Below are 18,253 nucleotides of genomic sequence, written 5' to 3' on the forward strand. Positions count from 1 at the left end.
AGAGTGAGCAAGGATTTTTCAAGGTGTTGGCAAAAAGAAGAGGGGGTGATGCCGCTAATAAATGTGTCTTATATGTATTGATTTTTGTCTAGCTTTGAAGTTGCAGAATTTCGTAATAACTTCCAATTGGAGCATAAAAGCATTTTGTTTTGTTTTATTTTGTTTAGTTTTGCCAGGTTGTTGTTGGAGTTAGTAGCTGATGTCTATTAAATATGAAATTCACCAGTTGTACATAAGCAGCGTCCAGTGCTTTCATAGCACTATGGTAATCATTGGTGTCGCTTATTATTTCATATGCAAGGTGACCAAAAAAAACGGGCCCCATGTACATTTTATGTGATATCTCCATTATTTATTCACCGATTACCCTGATTTTACAGGACGTGGCAGAATCCACGAATGTGAGTACACCAGGACCCGAGTGGGAGCTGGGACAAAGAATACACTATGTTAAATTTTCCTACAAAACAGGCTCGTTTAAGAAAACCCAGGACAGTTTCATGCGTCAGTTCGAATGTGAAAAGGCTCCATCCAAAAGCAGAATTCAGAACTGGGTGGACCACTTCGAGAAGTATGGAACCGTGGAGAACCTCAACGCTGCCAGAGAGAACTGTCAAAGCCACTCGGGACATCCCAAGAAGCGAACAGCCGAGCTGATCGAAAGAGTGAGAGAGTCTCTCCAGCAGGGTTTGAAATGCTCTGTGCGTAAGCGAAGTCAGTCCCTCGGTATGTCCCGTGAGACTTGCAGGAGAATGTTGTTGAACGATATCAGGGCTTACCCATACAGAATACAGACGCTGTAGACCCTTACAGCCTCAGACAAGAAGCAGAGGAGGGCTATGGCAGTCAAGATGCTCAAGAAAATCGAGAAGACACCAAGTTTCCTTAACCTCCTTTGGATCTCAGATGAAGCCCACTTCCATCTTGATGGAAAGGCGAACTCCAAGACAAATGTCTTCTGGGGGTCCTCCAGACCCAATGAAGTAGCCACCAAGCCCCTGCACTCTCCTAACTGCACAGTGTGGGCTGCAATCTCGGCCAGAGGCATCATCGGACCAATCTTCATCGAAGAATCAGGCGCAGCAGTGACAGTCACCAAGGAGTGGTATGTGGAGGTCCTCAAAACCTTCAAGAGTGAGCTCCAGACCATCTACCCATCGCTCATGAGCAAGTTCTGGTTCCAGCAGGACGGAGCAAGTTCTCACACCTCAAACCTGTCCAAAGATTGGCTGAAAGAGAACTTCGGAGGCTAAGTGATCAGTCTCAAGACTGATTTTGAGTGGGCACTAAACGATTATTTGTCACATTATCTATTTATTTTGAAAAGAAGTTTTACTCTTTATGAATATTAAAAGAAAAAAGTTACTAAACATTTATTAATGTCTCACTTTTACAGACATTTGCTTTTTAATTTATCTTTAAATGACGACTTTTATCAACTTTTTTTTTTTAATAGCATTTGCGGATGGATATGCTGACATTTGTTTTTTAATTTATTTTTTTTCAATATAAATAAATAATGTGACAAATAATCATTTAGTTACTACGACAACGTCAGTAAATAAAAAAATATAAATAATGTGACAAATAATCGTTTAGTTACTACGACAACGTCAGTAAATAAAAAAATATAAATAAATAATGTGACAAATAATCGTTTAGTTACTACGACAACGTCAGTAAATAAAAAAATGTTACGTGCGCATGCGCCAGGAAGGGAGCGACACTTGTTTTTTTATGCTGGTCACCATGGAACTCAACGCCCAAGGAGTACCAAAATGAAATTTTACGAATAAGCGAGTCGTAGTGTTTTCGTCCGCCATGATTAAATCCGATGAAATAATAAAGGGGAGACAACTTGGACCGAAGTTGAGGTGAAAACTCAGCCTTACGTTCAATGTGTTTTAGAATCGCTAAAAATCGTAAATTTTGATATTCTTAGTTAAAAAAAAAACAAAACAAAAAAAACTAATTGATCGTTTTACGTAATTTTTGGAATATGACATCTTCGTTCTAAGTAGTAGTATGTTCTTTTCGGTACTCATATGCACTTATTAATCCGTACTGAAATAATAGCGTTTGGCTTGGCCTTCGAGACAAGATCAAAGTGTAGTATCTGTTCTTCAGGCCCCACTTCAATTTCTGGGTTTGTATTACTGTACACATAGATTCGAAAAAGTTGTCAAAAAACAAATATATAACAAATAAATGTTATCAAACGCAAGATAAGTTACTTTTCTGCCAGACTGGATATATTTTTTGTGTTTTTATTCAATGTAACATATTTATTCAGCTCGAAAAACATACAGTGTTTATCGATGTATTCGAAAATTAAAGATGGCGTCTCACACCCTCTTTAACACCGTAAGTTTGGAAAAAGGTGTTATAAATAAAAAACTATACAAAATACTATTAAAACCCGCCGAATATATATCAACCTATGTCACGGTAACATATATTAAGCGAGTTTTTAACAGTATTTTATCCGGTTTTTTATTTATAACATCTTTTCCCAAACTTACCGTGTTAAAGAGAGAATCAGACGCCTTCTTGAATGTTCCAATACATCGGTAAACACTGTATGGTTTTCGAGCTGAATAAACATGTTACATTGAATAAAAACACGAAAAATATATCCAGTTTGGTAGAAAAGTAACTTATCTTGCCTTTGATAACATTTATTTGTTATATATTTGTTTTTTGACAACTTTTTCGAATCTATGTGAACAGTAATACAAACCCAACTTTAATTAAATATGGAAATACGATTTAAAAAATAGCGCGGCGCCGCGCCGCCGCGGCACTCTCTGCATTAGCACCGTTTTATATGTTTTTTTATTCAATTATAAGGTTAAAGTACAGAATAGGTACAAAACACCCTCTCCTCTACATGTTAAGAATTGCTTTCTAAATAATAACGTTATTATTTCAGCACGGATCACTCTCTGCATGAGTACCCATAAAACTTTAATTAAACTTGGAAATAGGATTTTAAAAATAGCACGGATCAGTAAGTGCACAAGCACCGACTTTTCTGTATTTTGTTTACTTTTAATTGCCGGCATAAGTGCCAATTTGAATAAGCACTATATAAACAATAATTGGTAATAATACCCTTACAGATCCGCTCAATTTTTAAATAGTATTTTCAAGTTGAATTACATTTTTATGATATGTTTTTATTAAATTGTAAGGTTAAAGTTAAAGTATAGAACAGGTACAAAACACCCTCCCCATGTTAAGAATATCTTTCTAAATAATAGCGTTATTATTTCAGCGCGGATCAATAAGTGCACTGCAGTGCACTAGTACCAATTAATTATATATACGATTTTTTTTTTTACCAGAATGTTCCTTGAACAAATTTTAAAAATTTTTTTAACTTACAGACAGGTAACGGAACAAAAATAATTTTTAAAAAGCTTTTATTTATTTTTTTTATTTATTCATTTATTTTTTTTTTAATATTAATTACCAAAAGATATATTAAACCGAAAACATATTTAATAAAAAAAAAAACTCAAAATGCTTATGCACTTATGTTACCGTGCTATTTTTTTAATGGTATTTTCAAGTTAAATTCAAGTTTTACGAGATCTTTTTTTTTTTTTTAATTAAATCGTTAGGTGAAAATACAGAATAATTAATAAACACCCCCCTTGCCCATGTTAAGAATGGCTTTCTAAATAATAACGTTATTATTTCAGCATGGTAACATAAGTGTATAAGTATCAAATTCAATTTACACAAACGAAGAAACACGCCATTAAATACATGAACTCATTTTTTTTTTTTACAAAACGAAATAATTATTAAAACGAAAGAAAAGGATTTTTGTCTCTTTAAAAATATTAGAAAGAAATCTGGTGAAAAAGTAATTGCGCCATCAGAAACAAAACAGAATAAGATTATTTATTTATTTATTTGTATACCTACATTAATCGGGTGACAAATAAATAAATAAAATTCTTCCTAAACTTACCGAACTGTTCGCTGCCATATTGTAAACGTAAACACTAGTGACACATATCACCTTTGCGTGAAGAGTAATAATTATTTTGGCATTTCACCGCTTACCTCTGCGTGAAGAGTTGACACCGTAATTACTTCCCCTCTCAACCTTTAGAATTTTGATGAAACAATAATATTCGGTGCACAACCATCCCCAGTTACACCACTTCCCCACAACCATAAAAAAAAAAAAAATCCGATTCTATTTTTTAGGCGATTACGTGATACTCTGAATAATTTGGCAAATGAAAAGAAAACAAATATTTTAAAATTTAGAGTTTGGGATCAGTTTTTCATATAAATTTAACATAAAATGATCCCCCATTGGAAGACTATAACTGAATTGAATAGCGTTTTAGGAGAGTTAACTATATATATATATATATATATATATATATATATATATATATATATATATATATATATATATATATATATATATATTAGTTTTTAAAATATAATTATCAACTGACATATGTTTCATCGTCTAGGGCTCATCAGAGTGGCTGGATCTCTCTCTCTCTCTCTCTCTCTCTCTCTCTCATATATATATATATATATATATATATATATATATATATATATATATATATATATATATAATCTTTAAAAAATACTTTGCAAGGATGCGATAGAGGTAAAATACTTTTGCTTGTTTTCTTTTCCTTATAAGTGAAATGGTTTCCATAATGTTTTATTGTTAAAGTGTTTTTATTCAATAAGTCTGAAGAAAGGCTGTTCTTGGGAAAATTTTTAAATGACATAATGTTTGGATTTGTCCGAATAGTCTTGAAACAATTGTGACTAATGATGAAATACACTATTTGTTGCTATCAACCGATTCTTTGAAGTTTTTTGTTAAAACAATATATATATATATATATATATTGGTACAACAAAAGAGCTTACTAGGAAGCTATTAGAGAACACATCAGAGATACCCCATGGACCGATAAGTTCTTTCTTCTCACTGAACAGTGTGCCAATGAGACAACTGAATAGTGCAAAGCGGGCATTGAAGCACATGTTCCCACACGCAAGTATTATAGCAAGCCCCCCCCCCATGGTTCACTGCAGATTGTGCAGCTGCCATTGCACAAAGACAGCATGCATTCTACCAGTTTGTATGTCATAAGTCAAATACAAATTGGCAAAAATTCGTAGATGCTGGAAATCATTGTAAGAGAGAAATAACCACAACCAAAAGAAGACATGCTGAAATAACCAGGGAACGCATAGAACCGCAAAAGATAGGAACTTGTGATTTCTGGAAAATCTATAATAGTGTAGTGAATAAAGGGCAATCAGTAATTCCTCCACTATCCAACAACCAGAAGGTCGCGTGCATGGCAACGAAGAAGGTTGAACTACTTGCCCAATGATTTGCCTCGAACTCCACCTTAGAGCCAACAAACAACTCCCTCCCAAATTTCCCTATGCGGACTGAAACCACACTAGATGATGTAAAAATCACCCCTTCTTATGTTTGTGATATCATAAAAATCTTAGACACCTCCAAGGCATGTGGGCCTGATCTCATCCCTGCTATAGTAATTAAGAAATGCTCAGCTGAGCTAGCCCCTGTACTTTACAAGCTCTACAATAAATGCCTTGCTTGCTCTTGCTTGCCTAATAGCTGGAAGATGGCCTCTGTCGTACCAGTGTACAAGAATTCTGGTGAAAGGACTGACCCTCTAAATTATCGCCCTATTAGTCTCCTCACCCTCTTCACTAAAATCTTTGAGACCTTAATTAATCAAGCACTAGTTCACCACTTTGCAAAAGCAAATCTTCTCTCTGACAAACACTACTGGATTTAGGCCATGTTGTCCTACTGCAGATATTTTAACAGTCATCTCTGAACGCATTTACCATGTACTGGATAAGGCAGGCGAAACCAAGGCTGTAGTTCTTGAAATATCCAAAGCCTTTGACAAATCTTGCATGAAGGGCTGCTAATGAAAATTAAATCGTACGGTATAACTGGACATATACTAAATATAATTAAATCCTTCTTAGGTAATAGAACCATCCAGGTTGTCATTGGTGGATATACATCCAAGCAGCATAACATTAATGCAAGAGTGCCTCAGGCGTCGATCCTTGAACCACTATTATTCCTGATATTCATAAACGACCTCCCTGAAAATATTGTGTCCAAGATGAGTATATTTTCTGATGATACAATGCTCTATAACGTGCATGAGAGAATAAATCTAAGACAATGACAGAATTGTTAGAAAATGACCTCCAGACCATAGTGGAATGGGGCCGCAAATGGATGGTAACATTTAATGCAAGTTAGACTAAGTTGCTCTCCTTTAACAATTACAAGACACCTCTCCAACCACCTATATCCATGACAAATAACATCCTACTTGAGAATTCTTCCTTCAAACTCCTCGGCCTAACATTTGTGGGCAATATGAACTGGAACAAATACATTGAGGACATTGCAAAGGCTGCTGCAAAGAATGTGGGTTCCCTCTATCAAGCTAGAAGACTACTCACACCTGAGAGTATCCTGTACCTCTACAAGGCCACCATTCGCCCATGTATGTTGTATTGTTGTAACATCTGGGCTGGTGCATCTACCACTAGCCTCTCCCTCTTGGACAGGGTACAACAAATAGTTTTCAATCTAATATATCCCACTTTGTCTACTAAGCTCCAACCCCTGTTCCATCGCCACAATGTTGCATCTCTGTGCCTGTTTTACAAATATTTTAATGGAATGTGTTCTGATGAACTTGTTTCACTTGTACCCCTTGATGTACATATCCCCGACAAACTCGCTTAACAATAAAATCTCACCCCCTTCACTGTTGTTGTCCCTAAATGCCAGAAAGCTTTTTATTCTAATAGTTTCTTCCCTTGAACAGTTAGATTTTGGAATTCCTTTCCTGCTACCTGCTTCCCTGGCTGTGCCAATATGCAGAAGTTTAAATGTACCATGAACTAATCTATATAATTATAAAACTCAAATGACCTTGTAACGGGTGTTGTAACCCAATATTTGGTTTACAACTTTCAGTTGTGCATGCGTACATAAACAAATAATCAACACATCAATAAAACGTATTGTTTTACTGTGTACGTTTTCAGCATCTCAATTGTTTTGTTTTTTTTCACGTTTAAATTAAAAGATATATCATAATTTGAATTTAACTTTAAGTATTATGGTATCTTTTCAGTGCACATTTACCTATAAGTATGGCAAACCATTTATAATTCAATGGCTGTAATTTTTTTTTTTTTCAAAAATAAACAATTATAAACTGAACGACTCATAGCAATCTATCTATATTCTTTTTTCATTTTAATATACTTTCATAGAAATGTTTCTGTTATGTCACAAAAAAACTATTTTTTTTACATCACAAGTGTCACGTTCATACATTAATTCCATAACTAATATAACATACTGACCCAACGGGTCACGGGTAGTCTAATATTTTATTAATCTTTTCTAGGCATGGTCCCAAATAGTAGCCCCTTACGTCCAAGTGGCGATATGACTTGTTAGGGGTGATTGCGAGTATATATATATATATATATATATATATATATATATATCAACAGACGTTCCACACTTGTCATCGAAATTGATGAAATTGCCCATTTTTCAATCAAATCGGTTGATTGCTTGCATTAGTTGGGGACCCATTGCAGTGCACCAGGTGAAACCACATGCCTTCCCATAGTGACTCAGTCCATAATACATTGTAGTTGATATTGCACTATAGAGAACCTACTGTTGATTTTATAAAAATATTTGGTACCTGTACAGTTTAATCAAGACGTTTAAAAATGAAAACATCGAAAAAAAGGTTATATTGTACGTATCCGTTTTGAACTGAAGATCTCCAAAAAAATTTCACTTAATTTGATCGAGTAGATTTTTTTTTTTTTTTTTACAGCGGAAAAACACGTTTTTATGACAGCATGTTGAAGGCAGACATCTTGGATTTAAAAAAAAATGTTGTTTGAATTTTAAAAACGCCACGGGAAGATAACTCCAGTTAAAACGCCGACACTCCCTCCCCCTCTTTAATACTAGCTTTTCTTCCTAAAAATCGAACCTTTTGCTCGGTATCATAACAAATTGTTTTTTCGCTGTAAAACAAAACCTACTTGATGAAATTAAGTGAAATTTTTTGAGGGGAGAATTTCATTCCATAACGGATACGTACAATTTAAACGTTTTTTCGATATTTTCATTTTTTAATGTGTTAACTAAACTGTACAAGTACCAAATATTTCTATATAATGGCTTGAATTAAAGTCTAAAATACAAAAGTCAAGTACCATGGTTCAATAGTGTTTTAAACAGAAACAATCATTTTGAATGCACACCTATTTGAGTCATTTGGCCAAGTGTGTAAATGACACGTCTGTTTACATGTCTATATTATGTATGCATATCTATATATATATATATATATATATATATATATTAGTGTTGGGACGATTAATCAGAATTAGGAATCAGAAAAATCTGAACTTTTGGGGGGTATTGGAATCTGAAAAATTGCGCTTATTTTCCGATGCCAAAAACAATTCCTTCAACTATCTTTTTTATTTGGTTTTGTTTAAAACAAAATCTTCCACTGCTGGAAGTAATGATAAAATAATAAATATTTATTGATTTTAGATTATCAATAAAATTAAAATTTATAGGTCACATCCACAAGTGTATTTCTACGTTTGAGAAAATATGTGCATATTCCACGTGTGTGGTATTATGGTAATCAGGAGAAAAATACTAACATTATAGTTTAATATTCAGAGATTTATAAAGAATCGGAATCAGTAATTGTATCGAAATCGGGAATTTAGTACAGAATCGGTAATTGTATCGGAATCAAGAAAAAATATTGGAATCGTCCTATCACTAATATATATATATATATATATATATATATATATATATATATATATATATATATATATATATATATATATATATTTATTTTTTTACTATAATAATTAAATACCTACAGACACTAGTGTTTCATCCTTTCGGGATTCTTCAGTGCAGGGTGTCACGATTACTACCAGTCGAACGATTCGAACCCCGCGACACGAGACATCTCTGGCTCAATTAGCGGAGGCCGTATCCATTCGGCTACTATTAACCGTATGAAATAGCGTTGAATTTTAAACATTTTAATTTAAATGTTCATTACGTCAGACAGACAGTGATCAAATCGTTATACGATGATCTACGCATAAGAGCTAAATTGACCGACTTTTAATTCAACGGAAAGTGCTCAACGATAAGAAACGAATTTCTTAAAGGGGCTGTCATAATTATTTTTTTACTATAATAATTAAATACCTACAGACACTAGTGTTTCATCCTTTCGGGATTCTTCAGTGCAGGGTGTCACGATTACTACCAGTCGAACGATTCGAACCCCGCGACACGAGACATCTCTGGCTCGATTAGCGGAGGCCGTATATATATATATATATATATATATATATATATATATATATATATATATATATATATATATTTATAACAGCGTATCTGTGATCGTCTCATGTCAACTCATCTATGCATAATAAGTGAGTGTCGATGTTTACACATAAAATACAGTTCAATTAATACGGGACATTTTTTTAACAAAACATATCTTGAGTTGGAAGCCATGTTTACTTTCAGAACAGTTTTCGATGGGTAATTGTTCTATACAAGTCCTGGAGATGACAAGTTCTTAGTAGATAGCTGCTCTGTATAGGTTCCTGACTTCGTAATTTTGTAGCAAAAGAGCAAAACATTCTTCCCATGTTGACGCGAAAAAAATATATGCAAGGTTGCTAAAAAAAAAGGTTTAATTTTTATGGAACAATTCTGGTTTCTGATTGGTTGGTAGCAGAACATGTATTAATTTGATTCGTCAGTTCCTAACAGCAGCGTTTATAAATAGAATCTCCCAAGTGTGAGGAACCCTACCCCATTATGACTTGGCCTTTTGGCTGAGATCAAAGTGTAGTATCTGTTCTCGCAGATACTGCACTTAAGATAATTTGTACCAGTCAATGGAGGGGAAACCCTCTATACTGGGACAATTATTATTTTTGGTAACCAGAGTGACCCCTTTTAGGGGAGCTGGTTTTTACCTCACATTAAAAACGGCCTTGTGCCTAATTTGCTCAGTGGGGGAGCAAATAAATACCATCTGTTCTCGCAGATGCTGCACTTTGTGACAATTGGTTGTTGGTCTATGTAGGGGCAACCCTATATAAACCATTCCCTCCCCCCTTCCCCTCCCTCTCCCCCTTCACCCCACATAAAAACCGACCTTGTGTCATATTTTGCTTACGTGGGGAAGCAAATAAATACCTACCCCATTATGACTCGTTCATGATGGAATGAGTCTCCTAGCAGCTTCGGAGGCTTGGAGACTAGGTAGAGTACTCGTCAAAGATCTGTTCTTGATACTCAGCCTGACAGTTGCAGGACTGGGAACCGGCCCAGTACCTGTCAGACTGAGGTACCCTGCCTGGGTATTAGGAAGTCCACCCTCCCAGGCCTTGCCACCCAGCTTTTAGGTGGCGCAAGTTTATTGCTTGTTGCCTCAGGCGCCCTGACCGGGGAATGCCGAGGGGGATACTCAGGCAATTTTTGTAATTGCAAGAGTGGCCCTCCTTTAGAGGGAGCTTGCTTAGATCCCCACTTGTGTCACATATTGGTGATGTGGGCACCATTTAAATATCTACCCCCATTATGACTCAAAAATATTGCAACAGCATATTCGTATAGATTCTTCTTTCGAGGTGCTGAGATAAGGAACACACCATGTTTCCTTTTCTTTCTTCGTTGAATGATTCTTGCGCATTGCCACACTGCCAAAATTCTTCCTTCTGAAAGGAAAACATCAAGACATGAAATATTTTTTTTATATAAACGTTTATTTCATGGCTGGATCCCTTTTGGAGTATGTATTGTTTCTTACTGTCTACATTCTGCTATCAACTTCCTGGTGCAGCAAGAGACCAAACCTAGAGCCTAAACTCCATCTAACTAACTCAATCTCCAACCCCTGAATTCTAAGACTAAAACTAAACTGCCAATATATGAATATCTTTTTTTTGTTAGTTGACTCTCTGACATCACATAACAAGATCCATCCTTATTCCAGGTCGTTTTTTTTTTAATACTAAATTCGATTTTCTTGCAGTTTCCAAGTCACTCCTGCATCTTACTCATCCAGCAACTCCATTGCCCTAGCTCACTCCAGCGGCTCTCCAGCTTACTCCTGTGGCTTCCAGCGACTCCAGCTCACTCCTATAACGTCTTCAGCTCACTCCTGCAGCTCCAGCATTTCCTGCCACCAGCTTCTGCAGCCCACTGACATCCGGCTACCTGCTCTAGTGCCCACTGACATTCAGCTACCCGTACCAGTGCTCACTGATGTCCGGCTACCTACTCCAGTGCCCACTGATGTTCACTAATCATTTACAGTGCTAATGACGCCAGACTACCCATTCCAGTGTTCACTGTTACTCGTACAAGTGTCCACTAACGTCGAGCTGCCTGTTCCAGTGCCGACTGACATCCAGTCACTAGTGCTTACCTCAAGGACCCAAGAATCTTAACCTTACTCCAGCTGATCCTAAAGCTTCTTTATTAGAACTACACACCTATGGAATTGTCTCGCGTTTTCCTGCTTTCCAGCTGATTGCAATATGGTTGTCTTCAAGTCTAACATAAACAAGTTTTTGATAAGCCATTCCATATAGTTAACAAATTTACATTACTAACGATTACTATAATGTCCAATTTTTACTGTACACTCTTTAACCCTTATCCTCGAGTGGCCTCAAGGCCTTGATAAGTGGTGATACCCATGTAAAAAAAAAATCCTTTTTCTTGGTAAACAATAAAACACGATATCCTATCATCTTAAATTGAACATCTGTGTTTGTCATCCTTCTTTGCTATTGCTGTCACTTGTGTCTACTTTATTAGTTGCATGGTCGATTGGCACCTCTCGCTCCTCTGCAACAATCACATGACCAAACAGCTTCATAAGGGATGCACTAGTCTTTTTTTTTATTTTTGCCTTTGGGACTTTATAAATCTGACAGATAATCACTGAAAGACCAGTAAGTTTGAATTTCTTTTGTATGAGCTTCTGAGGAAACAATACAAAATCTAATCTTTCGCAATCTTCTTTCAGTGTCATTGTTAGCAGAAAAAAATGTGAAAAAATGAATTTACCTCAAGTAACTTTTATCAAACACAAGAAAATTTAATCTATAGATCTGCATAGTTTTTTTAGATTTGACAATTTCTTAAAGTATTTTTTGACAATTTTTAAAATTATTTTTTGGCAATTTTTAAAATTATTTTTTGATAATTTTTAAACATATTTTTGGACAATTTTTAAAATCATTTTTTGACAATTTTTTAAAGCATTTTTGATAATTTTTTATATTATTTTTTTACAATTTTTTAAAGTATGTTTGGACTTTTTATAAAGTACTTTTTGACAATTTTAAAAATTATTTTTGGACAATTTTTAAATTATTTTTGACAATGTTTTGAAGTATTTTGACAATTTTAAAAAGTATTTTTTCACAATTTTTTAAAGTATTTTTTGACAATTTTTGAAAGTATTTTTGACAATTTTTTAAAGTATTTTTTAATTTTTTAGCATTGCCTTGCAAAGAAAACTACAGCTAATAACTGCTATCATCTTTCAGAAATTGCATTTTCAATCGATCTGTAAAAATTACTTTAAACTATAAATAATTTTCTATTCAATGAATTTTTGTAATTTTTGTATATATTTCTATTTTTGACGCGACAATTAAATAAGTATTTTTGTTTTTGCTTAAAACCACATATTTAAAAAAACTTATTAGTCAACTCTATATTAACAAGCACTCCATTCTATATGAAAGACCTTAGAAGTATTACTCTTAGTTTTTCCCTGAATAAAGAACCCTCATATAGAACTTTCTGCACACGCAGTGTTGTTCTTATCCATGGAAATCCACCTATAACTATTAATGAGACAGGCAACAATACAAAATCTAAAAATACAAAAACTTTTTTAAAAGTTCAAAAACTCAATAACTATGTAAAAGAAGATTATATTTTTCTTGCATTCGGTACAAGTTATTGCCATTTTTTTTCACTCCCTTTTTTCTTGTTAACTATACTGCACAATCATCAAAAGAATTGCAAGTACAATAGCCCTACAATTGATTATAGTCAGCTAACATACTAACTAACTTCTGGTGTGTCTTTTACCAGAAGTGGTGACAAGGTAAATCAGTTCCTTCACTTTTATTGTTCTTCAGTATTTCTATTGCGAAGCGATTTATTGAAATAAAATATAAGAAAATGGACATTATTAAAAATATACAATAAAAATTAACAAAATTATACAGATAAAAATAACACAATATAATAATTGCATAAATAAAGACAAAAAAAAAGAAGTTACATTTTAACATTTAAAAACAACTTTATTTGTTATCTTTGTTAGTAGGAATAATAAAACGGATTAGTTCATAATTGAAAAAAAATTTTGAATAACTTTTGTGAATTTTTTACTTGAAAATATTTGAGTAACCTTCACGAACTGAAAAAAAAAAAAACTGAGTGACATTTATAAATTTTGGGGAAGAACATTCTTAAATCATTATTGTAATTTGTTGAAGGAAAAAAAAGACCTTTTATAATGCATGAAAAACAAAACTGACTTTTATAATGGTTGTGAAAAATTCTGAATGAGTGACTTTTCTACTTCCATGCAAAAGAAATGGGTAACTATATTATGGGTGATTGGAAAAACTCTGGTGACTTTTAATTTGTGGAAAAAATTTTCTGAAGAACTTTTATAATTGTGTATAATAATTATTTTTTTTATTGTTGAAAAAAAAAAAATGAGCAACTTGCATGATTAAAAAAAAAGGGGGAGAGAACTGTCATAATTATGTTGAAAAAAAAAAAAGGAAGGACTATATGACTATTATAATCTTGGTGAAAACAAGAGTAAGGAGACTTTGCCAACTTTGGACTTTGTTGGGATTTTGGACTTTGAACTTTTTGATTTTTTTTTTTGACTGTTTGAACTTTTGGGAAATAGCTCACGTGACGAGCTGGTGTGGATAATCCTCATCTGTGGGGTGGTTGTGAACTCGAGTTCGGACTATGTATATGCTCTCTTTTCTAACAGGTGCACCAACAATCGAAAGGAGAAACAGTGGATGAAACCCAGCTTGTATCGATGGCGGTGGAAAGGCGACAGAGTGAAGGCGCAGTAGGTGGATGACTTAAACTCATTCGTTTGCATGAAAACCAGTGGGTCTAAGGGGGGGGGAGAATGTGGCATGACCGCTTCTGGGAGTGGTAGAGCACCACATTGGGGGGAGATTAAGGCCCCTGAAATACTGGATAAGGCCGGGCAACTATGCTTGTATTAACTCTTAAGCATTATTGAGTGCCCGGGCAGCAGTGGGTAACCTGGCTGAAAGGAAGAGTTGAGTCATGAATTTATTGTGTTTTGTAAAACAGACATATACTTTTTATTGTTTGGGAAAAATGACAAGTGATGTCACTTTGGAAGCAAGAACGAAATATGATTTCGTTCTTGGCCTGATGAAACTCAACTCAAGGACGTCTGGCTTCTAGATACAAGGTCAGATCGGAACGTCAAAGTGTCAACCTCTCTGAGCATGTGAATGGAATTGAGTTGTGATCCCAGATTCTCAGGCCGTGCAAAGCATCGAGAATTCCCCAGAATGGAGTGCTGGTTGGTGATTGCTCTGGTGAGCAACCCTACCTACCCTGTCACCTTCCAATATAAGCGAATGCCAAAAAAAATCTCAGATTGAGTTGGATCTCGAAAGAAGTAAGCAAAGAAGTATCCAAAGAGACGCCACCCCCTCAACCACTGCCACTGTAGACTACGGAATAAGATTCAGGAGTGCTTTTGTAATGCGATCGAACTGAACAATTGTACATATGTAACACACTTTGTAAATTTCGTTGAATTAATTTGAGTAGATTAGAAACGTCTGAGTTTGTCTTCTTTTGGTTAGCATGAGAAGCTAATTATTTTCAGCGGACACTGGCATATCAACCCGATAACGAGTCTTGCAGGTGGAAGAATCCTGTAAAGAACTCTCAGAGGGAAGACGATCATGACTATTGCGACTTTGACGGGGTCAAAGGTCACAGTTAAAAGAGTTTCCATATTGAGACGTTGATGATTATACAGGCTTGTTGAAAGATAGAAAAGTTCATGTATATTTGTGTCTATAGTTGTAGTGGAAACGTGCACCACGAATGATTAGAGACAGTACTGTGGGATGAGAAAGAAAGTTTGTATGTGTTTTTCATTTTCTTTCTTTGAAGATTGTAATGCTGAGTATGAGGCAGCCAAATCAGCTGCCAACATTCTCCTGCCTTTTATTGAAACCAGCCGAGAGCTCTTTTTAGTATCCTCGCTGTTCCCTTAAGTGCAATTGTCTGGATCTCTCTTGCACTTGGTTCACTAGGAATATTAGTTAGGTAGGACTTCAGGTTCTTCTTCATAAACCCTGTAGCACCTATAATAACTGGTATGATTGATATCTTCCTAAGATTCCATTTTTTTTTTCATATCATACATGAGACCTTGATATTTGGTCTGTTGTACCGCATGGAAGTCTGCGTGTGAATGGAAGCCATGTTGGCTTGTTTGTATTGCAGATTTTAGCCGAACCCTGAGCCTGAACACCAGGTGAGTTCTGTTGAATCCCAAGAGGGAAGTTGGGGGGGGGGGGCGACAGGTCCGTTCCATATGGAGTTGTTGTCAGTCCACGATCTGGGAAGAAAGAGAGAGAAAGAGAGTGTGTTGCTGATTTAACCTTTTATAAACTCGGTCACGTGACTGAGAGCTGGCTTCTGATTGGATAAGCCAGGAAGAAAGTGTATTCGAAATCAGCTGCAATAATTTGCTCCTGCTTGTGTTTGTTGCAATTTTGTCAATTTCGTCTGCTATAAAATAAAACAATTAGTCTTTATTTGAACTTTTAATAACAAAATTAAAACACTAAGGTTTTATTTTATTTGAAATTTTATAAGAAATATACGTTTATGAAAGTATAAGAATAAATTTTATTTTTTGAATTTATATAATAAATATATGTTTATGAAAGCATAAAAATAAAATTATTGTAATTAAATTAAAACAAATGAAATTATTGAAATCAAAATAACAAGCTTTCAAACATCATAAAAAAACGTCCCTTGCGTTGCCAATACTCACATTGTACTAGACGTGTCCGAAGTTTCGTCTAATAGGTTTTTCATTGCTGTTTTGGTGATGCACAATTGCATTGCTTCAGAAACTAAATAGGTCATTACTTAAAAAGATTTTTAAACGTATTTTTAATAATTCTTCTCTTTTTTCTTTTCAAAAAGAGAGTGCAAAAAGTGTTTTCAATTATTCTTTAAAAAAAAAAAAGGTATTTTTTTAGATTAGGTCCACTTCCACAATTTTCTTTTAAATGGCAGCTTTTCCAGGTTTTCGACTATGCTGAATACGAAAATCGCATTGAAATTTTGCAGGAATAATTAGTTATCGAGATATAAAAGTTGTATTATGCATTGTATTCTTTGGTGGCCATCTTTTTTTACGCGCGCAGTGCCAGTCATAGATGAGTAGATTTGTTTATGGCGCGCTCGCGCGTAAAAAAGATGGACGCCAAGGAATACAATGCATAATACAACTTTTTATATCTCGATAACTACTTATTTCTGCAAAATTTCAACGCGATTTTCGTATTCAGCATAGTTGAAAACCGTTAAAAGTCGTCATTTAAAAGAAAAGTGTGGAGGTGGACCTAATCTGAAAATTTACCAAAAAAAAAAATTCATTAAAATTTTTAGACGTGTTTTCAAAATTCTTCTTTTAAAAAAGAGCGCAAAACGTGTTTTCAGTAATTAAAAAAAAAAATTTTTAACTTTTAATAATTTTTAATTAAAATGAGGTCGAAAAACTTTTCAGTGATTATTAAATAATTAAATAAAAACGATCGGAAAACGTGATAAAAAAAAGAGTACATGCACAGGAAAGATGTAGGTGTGAGAGAAAAAAACGAAGTAATTGGTTTGTCGTAACACCGCTTCTGGTAGCATACCGGAAGTTAGGAAGTACGGTAGGTGACTATCATTACCCCCACTAAAAAAAAAAAAAAAAAAAAAAAAAAAAAAAAATCCATGAAACCGATTAAGTCTCTTAGAATTACCTCCCCTTTAATTAGAACTCTTCCCGTCCGTCGACGAAAGAGTTAGATTTGTTAATGTATATCCATTCCAGCACGTGTTTTGAAGATGTTTGGACAGGACAGGAAACGTTTTCAGCATAAAAATAAGGATAAAAGACCCAAACAAAAGGACTTTCAAGGAAAGAAAGGAAAAGAAAAGAGAAAGACATTGTTATTATCGACGAATAATTTAGAAGACATCGATAAGGAGATCGCCTCACTTAAAACGCGATATGCCGAGGTTCGTTTCGTTTCTAAACTTCATTATTTATTTTTGTCCAAATTGCTTATTTTGTCTTTTCTTCAGTTTTTGATTTAGTTGAATGAAGAAAATGAATATAACCAATAATTTCGATAAATTTCTTTGTTTTGCTTGTGATCGGTGAAATGCACTGATGGGTGTGTATCGCCCAGTCATTCATGCAACATAACACGTGGGTGAAATAAATAGACAAGATCGTCGTCGTCATCATTATTATTATTCACATTTTGTGTCTGGCTGTTGATATTGCCGATTTTATACTTAAAGGCGGATCATAAAAAATGAACATAGGCTATGAGCATCTTGTTTCCTGAGTCTTCCACCACTTTCTGCAAGATTCTGACGGTTCCGAACAAGACAGTCTTTTGACGTACTTGCAATGGATCCCAATTTTCTCAATCCACTTGTTAAATCCCTTTGTCACACTCCCCATCACAATAAGTACAACTTCAACCTTCTTTTTATCTCCCTTTTCAAGTCTTGGTATTTTTCAACTTTCTCCTTTTCTTTTTCCCAACACACTCACAATCAGCTGACACTACTATATCAATGATTATTGGGGTTTGTATTACTGTACACATAGATTCGAAAAAGTTGTCAAAAAACAAATATATAACAAATAAATGTTATCAAAGGCAAGATAAGTTACTTTTCTACCTAACTGGATATATTTTTTGTGTTTTTATTCAATGTAACATGTTT

At 34.5% G+C, this 18,253-nt stretch overlaps 3 protein-coding genes across 4 annotated transcripts in view; 2 read left to right on the top strand and 1 right to left on the bottom strand.

Annotated features, from left to right (window-relative positions):
* Nucleotides 1-4,097, bottom strand: part of LOC145285906 (Golgi apparatus membrane protein TVP23 homolog A-like) — a 48,199-nt gene extending 44,102 nt beyond the window's left edge. The window contains exon 1 of one of the 2 annotated variants that reach the window (XM_080134383.1): nucleotides 3,983-4,097. In XM_080134383.1, the coding sequence (XP_079990509.1) occupies nucleotides 3,983-4,000 (18 nt within the window). In that variant the 5' untranslated portion in view covers nucleotides 4,001-4,097. The remainder of the gene's footprint in view (nucleotides 1-3,982) is intronic. The other variant, XM_080134384.1, reaches the window with a different exon arrangement.
* Nucleotides 1,655-12,143, top strand: LOC145285908 (uncharacterized). Its single transcript, XM_080134387.1, has 2 exons — nucleotides 1,655-1,874; nucleotides 11,202-12,143. Exons 1-2 carry the CDS (start codon nucleotides 1,822-1,824, stop codon nucleotides 11,473-11,475), a joined length of 327 nt encoding a protein of 108 aa, XP_079990513.1. The 5' UTR covers nucleotides 1,655-1,821; the 3' UTR covers nucleotides 11,476-12,143.
* Nucleotides 12,144-17,278: 5,135 nt separating this feature from the next.
* LOC145285909 (putative ATP-dependent RNA helicase DDX10) overlaps nucleotides 17,279-18,253 on the top strand; it is a 67,497-nt gene continuing 66,522 nt past the window's right edge. Inside the window, exon 1 of the mRNA XM_080134388.1 lies at nucleotides 17,279-17,530. Within this exon, the coding sequence (XP_079990514.1) occupies nucleotides 17,357-17,530 (174 nt within the window). The 5' untranslated portion in view covers nucleotides 17,279-17,356. The remainder of the gene's footprint in view (nucleotides 17,531-18,253) is intronic.

Source organism: Euprymna scolopes, chromosome 10 (assembly GCF_053919585.1).
Source record: "Euprymna scolopes isolate OS-2025 chromosome 10, ASM5391958v1, whole genome shotgun sequence".
Classification (NCBI taxonomy): Eukaryota; Metazoa; Mollusca; class Cephalopoda; order Sepiida; family Sepiolidae; genus Euprymna; species Euprymna scolopes.